This window comes from Carlito syrichta, unplaced genomic scaffold (genome assembly GCF_000164805.1).
Source record: "Carlito syrichta isolate Samal-C Ts95f unplaced genomic scaffold, Tarsius_syrichta-2.0.1 Scaffold258652, whole genome shotgun sequence".
Taxonomy (NCBI): domain Eukaryota; kingdom Metazoa; phylum Chordata; class Mammalia; order Primates; family Tarsiidae; genus Carlito; species Carlito syrichta.
The window spans coordinates 73798-88357 of record NW_007202748.1 but is presented as its reverse complement, the minus strand read 5'-3'; the positions used below and the strand labels follow the sequence as shown (position 1 = coordinate 88357).

General features: G+C 40.0%; 1 protein-coding gene across 6 annotated transcripts in view; it reads right to left on the bottom strand.

The window, feature by feature from the left end:
* Positions 1-14215, bottom strand: part of ZNF410 (zinc finger protein 410) — a 41912-nt gene extending 27697 nt beyond the window's left edge. For 4 of the 6 annotated variants that reach the window (XR_503923.2, XM_008052158.2, XM_021709596.1 and 1 more), the window contains exons 1-5: positions 14082-14215; positions 8801-8982; positions 7325-7460; positions 2784-3002; positions 1410-1601 (exon numbers count right to left, since the gene is read on the bottom strand). Coding sequence is in view for 5 of the 6 variants with exons in the window: in XM_008052158.2 (XP_008050349.1) it covers positions 1410-1601; positions 2784-3002; positions 7325-7460; positions 8801-8833 (580 nt within the window). In the remaining variant the exon portion in view is untranslated. Of the gene's footprint in view, positions 1-1409; positions 1602-2783; positions 3003-7324; positions 7461-8800; positions 9009-14069 lie in introns of those variants that run through there. The other 2 variants (XM_021709594.1, XM_021709595.1) reach the window with 2 other exon arrangements.
* Positions 14216-14560: the final 345 nt, after the last annotated feature.

Genomic DNA, 14560 nt, shown 5'->3' with positions numbered 1-14560 from the left:
ACAAACAGCTGTGTACTGACATAAGATTTCAGTGCTGACACTTAGTTTGTAATAATAACAATGCTGAACCATAAAGTACTAACTTAATTGTTACATGTTAATGAAAAAATACAGAGGCAGACTTAAAACAAAAAGTATTAATGGCAAGGTACATAAGCAAAAGTTTTGCAGTGGCTTGAATAAAGGCATGGTCCTCAAGCTTTAATATGCATTAGAACCAAGTTTCTGATTCAGTAGGTCTGGGCTGGGGCCTGAGAGTTTGCATTTCAAAGTTCCCAAGTGAGGCTGATGATCTGGGGACAATACTTTGAAAATTACTAGAACAGACAAAAGTAGCACAGAGTAAGTAGTACAGGTATTCTGAAATGAAAAGAAAGACCATTAAAATTATCACAGCTAATTGTTAAGTTGCCATAAGCAGCAAAATTAGTTTCAGCAAAACATAACCATCTGCCACATTGACTTAATCTTATTTTCACTGGTTTGGTAGTTTCATTCCTACTAATTGAAAAAACTATTTTGATTTCATGTGATGTAGAGTTCTAAGTATAAGAAGTTCAACCCAGAATTTATATTTTTACATATTTAAGAGGTATTACCATAAAAACAATTCAAGATAACTCCAGGACCTATAGTTTTTTTCTTTTCTTTTTAAAATTAATAGGGATGGGGTCTTGTTATGTTGCCCAGACTGGTTTCAAACTCCTGGCCTCGAGGAATCCTCCCGCTTTGGCCTTCTAAAGTGCTAGGATTACAGGCATGAACCCCTGTACCCGGGCTGAATTTTTCTTCTTTAAAAGGGGCTCTGGGCCGGGCGCAATGGCTCAAACCTGTAATCCCAGTACTTTGGGAGGCTGAAGCAAGAGGATTGCCTGGGTCCAGGCAGGGTGACTTGATGAGACCTCGTCCCTACAATAAATTAAAAAAAAAATTAACCAGGCATGGTGGTTCATGCCTGTAGTTCCAGCTACTTGGAAGGCTGAGATGGAAGGATCACCTGAACCCGGCAGGCCGAGGCTCTGGTGGCCGTGAGCGTGCCACTGCACTCCAGGCCTGGGCAACAGAGTGATTACTCCAACTCAAAAAAAAAAAAAAAAAAAAAAAAATATATATATATATATATATGTATGTGTGTGTGTGTATATATATATATGTATGTATGTATATAAAAATAAAAGGGGCTCTGTACATTACTTAGAGTTGAAAATTCAGAATACTAGTTTAGTTGATTTTGCACATAAATCTGGCATTGCCAAGTTATTTCATAGAAAATGAGGCAGATAATTTATACATTTCTAGCCTTCTGCTCTCACTAATAAAATTTCTTCAGTTATATACGACTTGAAATAGTCACTGCATTATCAAACTCTGCACAGAATACTGGAAGGTAAAATATCAAAGGAACTCACCATTGCTGCTGGTTTTTGCATTCTTTGCCAGTTGTGCCCGAGTAGCAGCAATCAAACTGTCATGGGCCAACTCCTGAACCCGGAGGAACCACGGAATGCTACTGTCTGTGCTCTCACTGGAGAGGAAATCATTCCCAGAATCTTCTGCCTCATCCTGTACAAACACTAAGTGCTCAGCTGAAGAGCCCAGACCTGGAATAAAAGATAATATATGGAAGTTAGCCACCAAGCACTCCTTTTTATTTGCCCTGACTCAGAAACTCTCCATATCCTAGTCCAGATCTTGGCCTCTCACCTTTCTACTTTTAGCCTACAGGCTTGTCATTACTTTGACTCCTCTTGTTTCAGAGGCAAAGCTGTCCTTCCTGGCAACCAGGCTGACCCCCACCTCTAGAATCTCAATCCTATTCTTCAATTATCTCTTTCTGTATCTTTCAGTTATCTCTCTCATCTGCAACCTATTTCTATTGGACTGTTTTTCCTTATAATCTTGAAATGTGTCCCAGCTCATGTTTCTCCTACTTTTATTTTTAAAAAGAATAGAAAACCTCAATTACTTCTCTAGCTATTACTTTCTTACCTGTTCCTTCAAAGTCAAGTTTCTTAAACAAGTAAACCTTCTAACTTGCAATGTCCACTTTCTCACCTTCCATCTACTCTCCATCCCTGTAAGCGTGGCTACTACCCCAATAACAATTGCTCCTGCTAAGGTCACCAGACATACACTGCATCTCACTAGCCCATCCTGAAGTATATCTGGCATTATTTAGTACCTTTTCTGCCTTAAAACGTTTTCCTCCCTTGGCTTCCTCTCCCACCATTCTTTCCTAATTCTCTTCATCCCCATCCAACTGCTCCTTCCTATTCTTCTATATGCCCTCTTACACATATTTGTTTGCAGGATCCCAGACTTGTCTTCTTTTCTATTTATGCTTCAGACTTCTCTTGAATCAAATAATCCATGTTCGTTGTTTCATACATTCCCTGAATGCTGATAAGCACCAAAACTACTTATTTAACATCAGACCTCTCCAGAACTCTGGAGTTCTGCTTAACTCTCTAAAGGACATGTCCTCCTGAATGTTCCTTTGAAATCTCAACATTAATATGCACAAACTGGAACTAATCATCCTCCCCCCAGCCCTGTTTCCTATGCTATCTTGGTGAATGGCACCACTTAATTTTCCAAACAAGAAATCTAAGTCATCCTAGAGTCCTCTCTCCCTCAATACATTAAAATGGTCACCAGATCACACCAATTCTCCAATAACAAAATAAAGCTTTTTTCCATTTAAAGTATGACTGAGTTAAATATGTCCCACCCCTAATTTTTTTCTTAAGTATGAGCAGAGTTTGGAAAAGGATAAAGAATACCTGCTCTTGTTAGGTTAAGGAGAATAAAAGAAGTGCTATCACTTGGTTGTAGATCTTGCAACAAGCTAGGAGACTCTGGAGTGGACAAAAACTCCGGGGACTTCTGTACAGTCTGAGCTCTTGTCTCCTCTCCGTCTGGGCCCACATTCACCTGAAGGCTTCTCAAAACAGCCGAGGAAGGGACCTCCTTGGAGGAGTTAGTATGATTTGGAGTATCATCTAGTAAAGGGAAAATACCACAGCTTTATATAGCACCTATCTCCAAGGAGCTCACCATTTTGATACATAGCACCAATATGCTTATAATATCCCTTAATATCTAACACCCTTAAAGAAGCAGACAGCATTCTCATTATACAAATACAAAATTTACCTCAGAGAAGAACAGAGAGATGGCTTTAACTTCTAAAAGAGTCAGTCAAAATGTGAGGAACATTCTTCTGATGGTTGGCAATAACTAATAACCAACCATTCACATTGGAACATTACAGGATTTAGACTTTTTTGAGGTCAGAAATCAGTACTTTTCCCTTGCAAAATGCGGCTATATAATGAATACTAACTCAAGAATAGGATCTACATTTTATTTTTCTTAGAGTTCCCTCTCCTTAACTTTTATAACATATATGTGACAGTTCTAGTGCATAATTAGGGGGGAAGAAAATAACAATCCAGGAAACGAGTGAGATTTTATATAATCATCAATATGTTTCACTATAGTTCTAGGTTTATACTGGATATAAAGAAATAACTCAGAGTACTTGCACTTAAGAACTTTGTTCTAAGGGAGGGGAAAAATTTCCAGTGGTTTTGGTTGTAATTTGAGGAAATGAACTATAAAGCTGAAGTAGGTTTTCCTTTATCTTTATAAAAGGCAGGTAACATTTTTCCTCTTCTGGCCAGGCATGATGGCTCTCGCCTATAATCCCCGCACGTTGGGAGGCTGAGGTGGGAGGATTGCCTGAGCCTGCTGGTTTGAGACCAGCCTGGGCAACTTGGAAAGACCTCATCTCTACAATAAATCAAAAATTAGCCAGGTGTGGTGGTGCATGCATGTAGTTCCAGCTACTTGGAAAACTGAGGCGGAAGGACTGCCTGAGCCCAGCAGGATGAGGCACCAGTGGTCGTGAGCTCACTGCACTCCAGCCTGGGAGACAGAGTGAGACTCTAACTCAAAAATAAAAGATAAAAAAATAAAATGTACAACATTTTTTCCTCTTTTAAGGAGATAGCAGATAAGATTATAGGAATACTTTTCCAAGGTGGAAGAGCCCGAGAGGTGCTGGCCCAGGATGGTGGATCTCAGTGTCCTCAATACTTCTTTGCTCCCTCTCCCCTCAATAAGGTTTGACTCTTCCTCTTCAAACAAAGATTATAGGAATAAAAGTAGACAGTATCATCATTTTCATTAGGCAGTTGCACAATAATGTGAATGTACTTGATGCTACAGAACAGCACACTTAGAAGTGGTTAAAATGATAATTTTGTGTTACGTATATTTTATCACAAAAAATGATAAAATACAAAGTTCACAGCAGCACTGTTTGTCATAATGCAACACTCAAAAATAACTAAATATTCATCAATAACAGTATTGATAAAGAAGCTGTGGTATATTCATACGATGGAATACTATACAGTAATGAGCCGGGCACAGTGGCTCATAACCTGTAATGCCAGCACTTTGTGGAGGCCAAGGCAAGAGGATTGCTTGAGCCGAGGTGTTTGAGGCAAGCCTGGGCAACATAGCGAGACCTCATCTCTACAAAAAAATCAGACAGGTGTGGTGGCATGTATCCGCAGTCCTGGCTACTCAGGAGGCTGAGGCAGATGGATCACCTGAGCCCAGGAGGTCAAGACTGTGGTGAGCCATGATTGTGCCACTGTACTCCAGCCTGAGGGAGAGTGAGACCCTGCCTAAAAATAACAACAACAACAACAACAACAAAATATGTGCAGGATACTATTCAGCAATGAAACCAAACAAACCACAGCTACCCACAATAAGGATGAACCTCACAAATATAAAAGAAGAAAGGTACAACGTATATGTCATATGATTTCATTCAAGGTCTAAAAACAACTAATGTTAAACTGTATTATTTAAAGACACATTCATGGTGGCTAAATTTGGAAAACAAAAAAATGACGGTCACAAAAAAGTGAAGACAGCGTCCTATGGAAGAACAGAGGTTGTCTTTATCACGGAAGAAACCACAGGGCTTGGAAGCTGGCAACGTTCTACTTCTTGATTTAGGATGGGATGGTCGGGGGGGGTTGAGTTATATGGGTTTCTTCCTTACAATTATTTTTCAGACTGTCCATATAAAGTTTTACACTTTTCTGTGTCCATTATATACCCCAACTAAAAAGAAAATGTACATGCCATGTGTGAAATGACACATGCCATATTTAGAAGGGAGAGGATTGTGATTAGGAAGGTATGTGCAGATACAACTGTTTTCGTAATACAGTGTTTCATAAGGTAGCAGGCAAGTGCAAGCAGAGTACTTGCACTTAAGAACTTTTCATTTACTATTCTATACTTTTTCATTTACTATTATCTATTACTATTTCATTTACTTTTTTACATGTCTACAATATTTTAAATCAAAATTAAAACTAAAAGGAAGTAATGTGGAAAAGATGGATGATTTTTAAAATTCCATTCATCCACTGCTGAGCACTAAGGCTGACTCCATATCTTGGTTATGGTGAATAATGCTGCAAGGAACATGGGAGTGCAGGTATCTGTTTGACATGTTGATTTCACTTCTTTTGCATACATACCCCCAAGTGAGATTGCTGGGTCCTATGGTAGTTCTATTTTTATTTTTTTTGAGAAACTTCCATACTGTTTTCTATAATGGCTGTACTAACATACACTCCCACCACGAGTGCACAAGGGTTCTTTCTCTTTTCTCTACATCCTTGCCAATATTTGTTACCTTCCATCTTTAAATTTTATAATAGTCATTCTTTCTTTCTTTTTTTTGAGTTGGAGTCTCACTCTGTCGCCCAGACTGGAGTGCAGTAGCATGCTCATGGCCATTGCAGTCTTGACCTGTTGGGCTTAGCTGATCCTTCCGCCTCAGCCTTCCAAGTAGCTGTAACAACAGGCATGCGCCACCACATCCAGCTAATTTTTTGATTTATTGTAGAGATGAGGTTCTTGCCAAGTTGCCCAGGTTGGTCTCAAACCCCTGGGCTCAGGCAATCCTCTCACCTCGGCCTCCCAAAGTGCTGGTAATATAGGCGTGCACCATCACGCCTGACCTATAATAGCCATTCTAAGGGAAGATTAAAACTTTTGCTCTGTTTTAATTTTCTTCACCATTGTTAAAATATTTATTCAGCATACTATAATTGGGAGAGAAAATTTAAGAGGAAAAAAGTCTAACAAAGATAAAAATTTATTAGCATCCAAAAAATTTCACATGCTGAACATCTATATGGAATTTGGAAAATATAACTCCCAACCTATCAGTAGAAAAACAGGAGCCGAGAGATGAAAAATGTAGAAGGGCTAGAATATAGGTAGGAAAAATTTAAATTAACACTGATTGGTTGAATATATTTGCCCTTCTTGAATCTTTGAAAACTAAAATAGGTTTTCAAGTCACTTCAAAAATCAAAGACTACCACTAGAGAATGGTAACCAGAAGACTTTACAACAAACAAATTAAGTTGTCACCAACAAGCTAATATTGACCCTCCCCAAATTAAAATGAATATTCCAAATTTTAAAACAAAGATAATATTAAAAATTTATTACATCTATAGTGTTCTCTTTGCTAATAATCAAATGATAGGATCTCCCTCTTTCCATTCAAAGCTAATTTTACTACCTGTGCTCAAAATTCTCCTTACCAATTATCTACTACACTTTCTGTCTTCAGCTTCTCTAATTGGCTCCTTAGCATAAAACAACCCTCAACAATCTCAGATCTCAAACAAACAGAAACTTTGCTCTGCCTTACCTCCTTCTCTTTTTCTTTCTCATACCTGGAGAGCCTTTGGAAAGTATGTATAGTTACTTCCTCAACTATACTTATTTTGTATCAATACCTCAGCTCACTGCAGTATGACTTTTCACCCCCTTTGCTCCATGGAACAGGTCCTGATGAGGTCAACAATGACTTCCTTTTAGTCCCTGCTTCACCAGGCCTCTCAGGAGCATCTGACACACTGACTTCTCTTGGGTTTCATGCTTCCACTCTATGCTGATATTCATCCTGCTATCCTAGTCTTTTTCCTCTTTTACAAGCTCTCCTGCCTTATCCTGTACCTTAAATAGAGAATTTCACAGAGTTCTGCCTTGACCTTTTTTTCTCACTTTCACACTCTTTGGATGATCACATCCATTTCTATGGCTTAAACTACCAATGAGCTTATGACGCCTATAGTTGCTTTTTCTCCAGGACTCTTAATAGTTCCAGTTCCTGCCAGTCAGTAAGTGAATTATTCATTCCATCAGTACCACAGAGTAGGCTAAGCCCTTTGGACTTCTTGATTCTTTCTCTGGTGATCTTAATTATTACCTGGTAACATTAGCCGACTGCATTCTGAGGGTTCAGTCACTGGAAGGAGGGACAAACAAGTAATGTCTTTAGCTTCTGATTCTACTAGTCCCTGTCCCAACGGGATGGAAGTATTCTGAACAAACTGCACCAGGAGCTAGAGGGAAAAAACACGTCACTGAGAACTACAGGTTGTTAGGAATGAATCCAAACCTCTGAATTTACCAAAAGGTGATAATGTAATTAAGTCTTGACTGTCCACTAGTCTCAGTCATATTCTAAGAAAAACTAGGTTAACCACATCATAATACTACCAAGTCCTCTATTCTAGAGAAAGGATGATTTATATAAAGTCCTGCATTGCATAATGACATTTCAGTCAATGGACCATATGTATAATGGTAGTTCGTAAGATTCTAATACCATATTTTTACTGTACCTTTTCTACATTTAGCTATGTTTAGATACACAAATACTTACCCACTATGTTTCAAATGTTTGTATAGAATACAGTATTCAGCATAGTCACATGCTGTATAGGTGTATAGCCTAGGAGATATAGGCTATATCACATAGCCTAGGTGTGTAGTAGGCTATACTATCTAGGTTGTATAAGTGCACACTATGATGCCATATGACAAAATCACCTAATGATGCATTTCTCAGAAAGTATCCCAATTGCTAAGCAACACTTCACTGTAAGTTTATCTTAAGTTAACAGAGGTCACCTTTTGTCAAATAGAGAAATGATAAATGATAACTATTTTTTTAAAAAATCAACTGCATTGTATTGATTACATTTTACAAAGCATTGTTCTGGGTACTGGATCATTTAATTCTCACGTTAACATAATTAGATTGAATGCCTATTTTATAGATGAGGAATCAAGTTGAAGACATTAAGTGAATTATCTAAGGCCAAGTGACTAGTTTGGAGCAGTGCCAAGTCTTCAAGTTTAAGTAATCTGATTACAAATTCAGTGACTTTTCCACTATGCATCACAGACTAAAACTAAAGTGAGAAAAATGAACAAAAATCGTTAAAAAAGTTTAAATCCTCTAAGCACATTTAGAAAGAAAATACTTTCAAATACATACAAAATTAATAACGGTCTGTGTGTGGTAGTAAATATTTATATGTGTGGACACATACACATCGCCTACATATATTATATGTAACAAAATGTGAATATATTAACATATAAATATATATTTATATAAGATTTTTGTCATAACTACCTAAATGTATGATGTTACACTTACATAAAAATATATCAAAACAATCACAAAAGATAAAAAAAGAATAAAAATAGGTCTCTGAGAAAATATTTAGTAGTAGAAAATAATGAACTAGTTACAATCAAAACCATAGGCTCACAAAACCTAAAATATTTACTATCTAGCCCATTACAGAAAAAGTTTGCTGACCCCTGAACTAAAGATAAACTTTGAAATATAGTCCACCAAAAGAAAAGGAAACAATCTGACTGGGCTCACCTCTGGTTTGGATTCTAACTCATCCGATAACATTGATTCAGCTTCCAAAACCCGTAGCTGTTCAGGGGACAAGTTCAAATTTAATTCAGAATCAATGACACTTTACTGTTATGCTCATACTCCTCTAGGAAATACTATGATCTTCCTGTAAGATGCTGTACTGAGTAGATGATTAACTTAACCTAAAATAAAGGTGAGAGAGAGAGAGAGAGAAAACAGAGAATTAAGAGAAAGTGGGTAAAGGTAGTTAAATAAAGACACTTCTTTATATATCCAAAAAGCAAGCAAGCAAATAAAGAATTCAATCCACGGCTGGGCGTGGTGGCTCAAGCCTATAACAATCCTAGCACTTTGGGATCCCAAGGCGAGAGGACAGCCTGAGTCCAGGGGTTTGAGACCAGCCTGGGCAACTTGGCGAGACCTCATCTCTACAGTTAAAACAAAACAAAACAAAAAAATTAGCTAGGCATGGTGGCATGCTCCTGTAGTTCCAGCTACTTCGAAGTCTGAGGCAGAAGGATCACCTAAGCGCAGCAGGTCGAGGCTGCAGTGGCCATAAGCATGCCACTGTACTCCAGCCTGAGCAACAGAGTGAGACTCCAACTCAAAAAAAATAAATAAATAAAGATTTCAGCCCTAAACCCCTTTTCAAAATAAAACAAGCCCATTAGGTATCAAAACCCATAAAAATGCTATGCTAAAAAAAACTTAAATATAGAACTATGCCCACAGATATTCATCTTACCTTGTGTGATAATAAACAACCCAAAGCAAAATATGTATATGGGAATGGCTGATGCAATATGGCATTGTCACTTCAAAATATGATTACGAAGACAATGTAACAACAAAGAAAAATGACTGACATTGAATTATAAAATTAAAATACAAAACTATGTACTTGCTATCATTAAAATTAATGATGATACGCACAGGAAAAAGTAAAAGGACATTCACACAGATATGACAGTAGCTATATCATGTGGTAGGCCAGTGTGACTTATTTTTCTTTTCTCAATTTTCCAGCATTTCTTTTTTTTTTTTTTTGACGTCGGAGTCTCACTTTGTCACCCAGACTGGCAGTGGCACACTCATGGCCACCGCAGCCTTTACCTGCGGGAATCAGGCGATCCTTCCACCTCAGTTTTTCAAGTAGCGGAACCACAGGCATGCGCCACTATGCCCAACTAATTTTTTTATTTATCGTAGAGATGAGGTCTCACCATGTTGCTCAGGCTGGTCTTGAACCCCTGAGCTCAGGCCATCGTCTCGCCTCTGTTTCCCAAAGTGCTGGGATTACAGGTAAGAGCCACTGTGCCTGGCAATTTTCCAGTATTTTTTAAAGGTTTAAAATTTAAATTGTTTTGACAATTTAAAAAATTACATTGAAAAAAGAGTCAAAATTTGAACAAGTGTTCCCCAAAGGTAGTACTCTCAGGACCTTGATGCAGTTGTTTCTCCCTGTAATTTAAATTATTGCTTTCTTATATCTTAATCCTTTCTAGGATTTTGGCACACGAGTTCATTTTATTTGGTGCAATTGTTACTAAAACTGGGCACACACTTTTACATATACAGTAATCACACAGTATAAAATGTAATTTTCACTTTAAAAAATTCAGCCTACATCATGGTCTAAGAGGATGAGAAGGTTGAGGTGGAAGGATCGCCTAAGCCCAGTAGGTCGAGGCTGTGGTGGCTGTGAGCGTGCCACTGTATTCCAGCCTGGGCAACAAGAGTGAGACTCCAACTCAAAAATAAATAAATAAATAAAGATTTAAAAAATTTTAAAAAGTACCATACAGCCTCTACTTTTCCTTCCACACATATTTTTCTTATCCAAGCACTACAACAGCTTAATTTAGTTCATTCATTCTTCCTTTCACAGAAGAAGGCACCAAGGCTCAGTACATCACTTGCCCAAGTTATTAAGTTGCAGAATCAGAACTCCTACCAACAGAGCAGGTTGGCATGAACAACATCTCTTCAGGTTTGATCTTGAATCTCCAGGGCTTAAGAATTCCTTTCCCCCAATTCCAGTTCATCTCAACAAGCCAAAAATTGCCAGATGTTTCGTTAGGTCATGTTTAAGGTTCCTCCAACTTTGAGATCCCAGGACTGTTAAATCTTTCCAGACAACTACCTCATCTCTACAAAATAAAAAAATTAGCTGGGTGTGGTGGCACATGCCTGTAGCCCTAGCTACTCAGGAGGTTGAAGCAGGAGGATCGCCTGAGCCCAGGAGGTCGAGGCTGTGATAAGTCGTGATCATGCCACTGCACTCCAGCCTAGGCGAGAGAGTAAGACTCCCAACTTAAAAAACAGACAAAAAAGAAATCAGACATCTGTTTATTGTCCTTTGTATGTTATCTATAACATCTTTTTATTGTAGTATTTATTGCAATTTAAAAATTAATATAAGCATTTTCTGGAACTGAGTATCCATATTATAACTGAGTACCGCCATACAATTTTGGTGCCCAAGTTTTTAGTATGTGTACTATATGAACAAAATAGAGAAGAATGGTATTTAAGCTATACAAACTGAACTCAAAGAACCTATAGCGAGCATTCAGTACCTTCTCAAGTATACTGTGTGGATCTCACTTTTTAACACGGCAACTAGCTATGTACATTAGCTGAAAGTACTATTATAGATTAATATTATTATTAAACTTGTTCTTATTCCCAATTCCATTACCCATTTAAGATTTCAAAAACTGTAATGCAAATCTTTTTAAAAATTACAGTTTCACTGAGATATAGTTCACACACCATACTATTCACCCATTTTAAGAATACAGTCAAAATATTTTTAGTTTGAACTAGAAATTGATCTTCCATACAACCCAGCAATCCTCCTACCAGGATTATACCCAGAGGAACTCAAATCATTCTACAAAAAAGATACCTGCACATGCATGTTTATTGCAGCACAATTCACAATAGCAAAAACATGGAATCAACCATGCTGCCCAATGAAACTGCACTGGATAAAAAAATGTGGTACATATACATGATGGAATATTATACAGTCATAAAGAAGGACAAACTTATGGCCTAGAATCTATAATACTCAGTGATGTATCACAAAAACAAAGAACTGAGAACCACATGTTCTCACTCATAAACAAACCCTGAATATTTACCACAATACTGTAAGAAAGGGATTGGCAGTAGCTAGAAACTGCCAAGGGGGGAAGAGGCACATATATTAATAAGGGTACCTGATCTCAAACCAGGTGAAGTGGGGACCAAAGGGAGACCCAAACTTTACCTATATGATGACCACTTGTATACCTAATCCTAAATTGTATACCACATCTTTAAAAAAATCTTTAGAGTTGTGTGACCATAACCACAATCAATCTTACAACATTTTCATCATCCTCAGAAGAAACCCTGTACCCATCAGCAGTCACTTCCCACTACAGTTAAGACTGTCTTTAAGGCCAGGCATGGTGGCTCACGCCAGTAATCTCAGCACTTTGGGAGGTGGTGATAGGATTGTCTGAGCCCATCGGTTTGAGACCAGCCTGGGTAACTTGGCAAGACCTCGTCTCTATAATAAATCAAAAAATAGCTGGGTGTGGTGGCACAACCCTGTACCTTCCAGCTACTTGGAAGGCTGAGGCGGAAGGGTCGCTTGAGTCCAGCTAGTTGAGGCTGTGGTGGCTGTGAGTGTGACACTGCACTCCAGCCTGGGCGACAGAGACTCCAACTCAAATAAAAACAGTTGTCTTTACTATGAGCCTAAAAGTCTTCCATATAAGCTTCCTTGTGAGCACCTGGTAGACACTAGATAAATATTTGTATAATGAATGAATGACACTGCAAATGATACCCAAATTTTTGTCTCTAGTCCTGATCTCTCTTCTGAACTCCAAACCTTCATTTGTAACTGCTTGCTGGGTAGCTCCACACATACATCCAAAAGCATCTCAAACCTAAGTGTCCAAAACCCAGATTATTACCTCATTTACCAAACCTGTTCTTCCTGCATTACCTACTTCAATTATGGTCCAATCTTCCTCCCACTCAGCTATAAATTCTAGGTGTTTAACAATCTATCTCATTCTCCATATTTAAATAATCCCAGTGATTCTGAGTCCCCAAAAGGTATTCCTACTGTAATGCTGTTTAGGTTTCTCAGTAATTCCCAACTTCACTATTAAAATAATCTTCTAACTGGTTATCCAGCCTTTAAAAATCCCCTTTCCAGCCCATCTTTCATGCAGCCACTCGAGTTACCTTTCCAAAACACAGAAGTGCTCAGGCCACTCAGCCTACTCAAAATACAGTAAACTCCTTAATTTACAGATAAAAAAAAAAAATCCCAAAGCTAGAGATTTAGTAATGCCAAAAATTAGACAAAACTTTAAAAATTGGAACCTAAACTTCTGACTGCTCCTTTAGTTGTCTTTTACTCTGCCTCACACGGAGATAATTCAAAGTGGAATTTCTCACTCCCTAACAACAAAATGCCCCTGACTTTATTTCAAAATATTCCTTTTATTCTCTTGGCAGATACTCTTTGGCCCTTGTGCCAAAGGAGGTATACAACCAAATTCTTTGTGTTTTCTGTTAAAGATGTGGGGTACAATTCAGGGTCAGGTGCACAAACGCTGATTATGCTGGTACCCTTGCTGATGAGGTAGAAACAAATTCTTAAGCCCCAAGTTAACAATTTTAAACTCCCCAATGGTGCCTACAATACATTTCAGAGCCTCATGAGCAAGGGGGATAAGCTTTAATAAACGAATTGGATTACCTTGAGAAACTTCAGAGGATACATTCAACGCGAAAGGCACACAGGCTGGAACACAGCCCACTGCCCGCCGGGGAGGCAGCCGTCCCTCACTAGCCCGAGGACGCGACTGGACGTGTGACAGGAGAGGGCGGCCCTGGACTCCGGTTAGGGCGGGCCCGGCATCCCCACCCCCACCACAAAGGCCTAGTGTGCGATCCGCGGCAGACCAGGGCGCTGCGGTCCGGTCCCCGCCCGGGACGCTCCGAGTCCGGCGTTTGCAGGACAGTCTTGTCCCGGGTCCCTGGCCCCAATACCAAGAGAAGGAGCGGAGGCATCACCCCAAATACCGCGACGGGAAGAGGGAGACGCCGGCTCCGGAAAGGCCGCTTCCGCGCCCGCCGAATTTCGAGGGCGGGACCCCCGGAGCGTAGCTTTCCAGTCCCTCCCGGGGGCGTACCTAGGCCCCAGCTCCCTCCCTCTTGAGGACCCCCCTCCAGCCGAGCAGGGTGGCAGGCCCACTTCGGCGCTCACCTCCCAGTTCCAGTTCCCGGCAGCCGGCCGGTCGTCAGTCGGTCCCAATTCCATCCACACAGTGTCTTCCGGCTCCCGCCGGAAGGGGCTCGAGCGCGGGACAGGAAGTGTGGCCAAGCCCCACGCACGTACACCCTCGCGTCTCAGCGCCCGCCGTCTCCCTTGCGTTCTTCGCCTCTGCGACTCGGTGACCCGCAAAGCCCGAGACGGCTCCGTTCCTTCTAGCGTGACGTCATTGTCACCCCCGCAGCCGTGGACGGTGCGGCTTTCCCGTCGATTGAGGAGTCACGATGGAGGCACGGGAGAAAGCGTCTCTGCTGAGAGGAGAAGCCTGCCGGAGATTGGAACTTGCGGAAAGGAGTTTTGCTCTGCGCACGGGAGGGGTGGAAATGCGGCCTGGGTTCCGTATGCGAGGATGTGGAGACTCTTGGATGGCCTGAGGCTTGGAACACTTGGATTCCAGGCTGGATGCGTTCCAG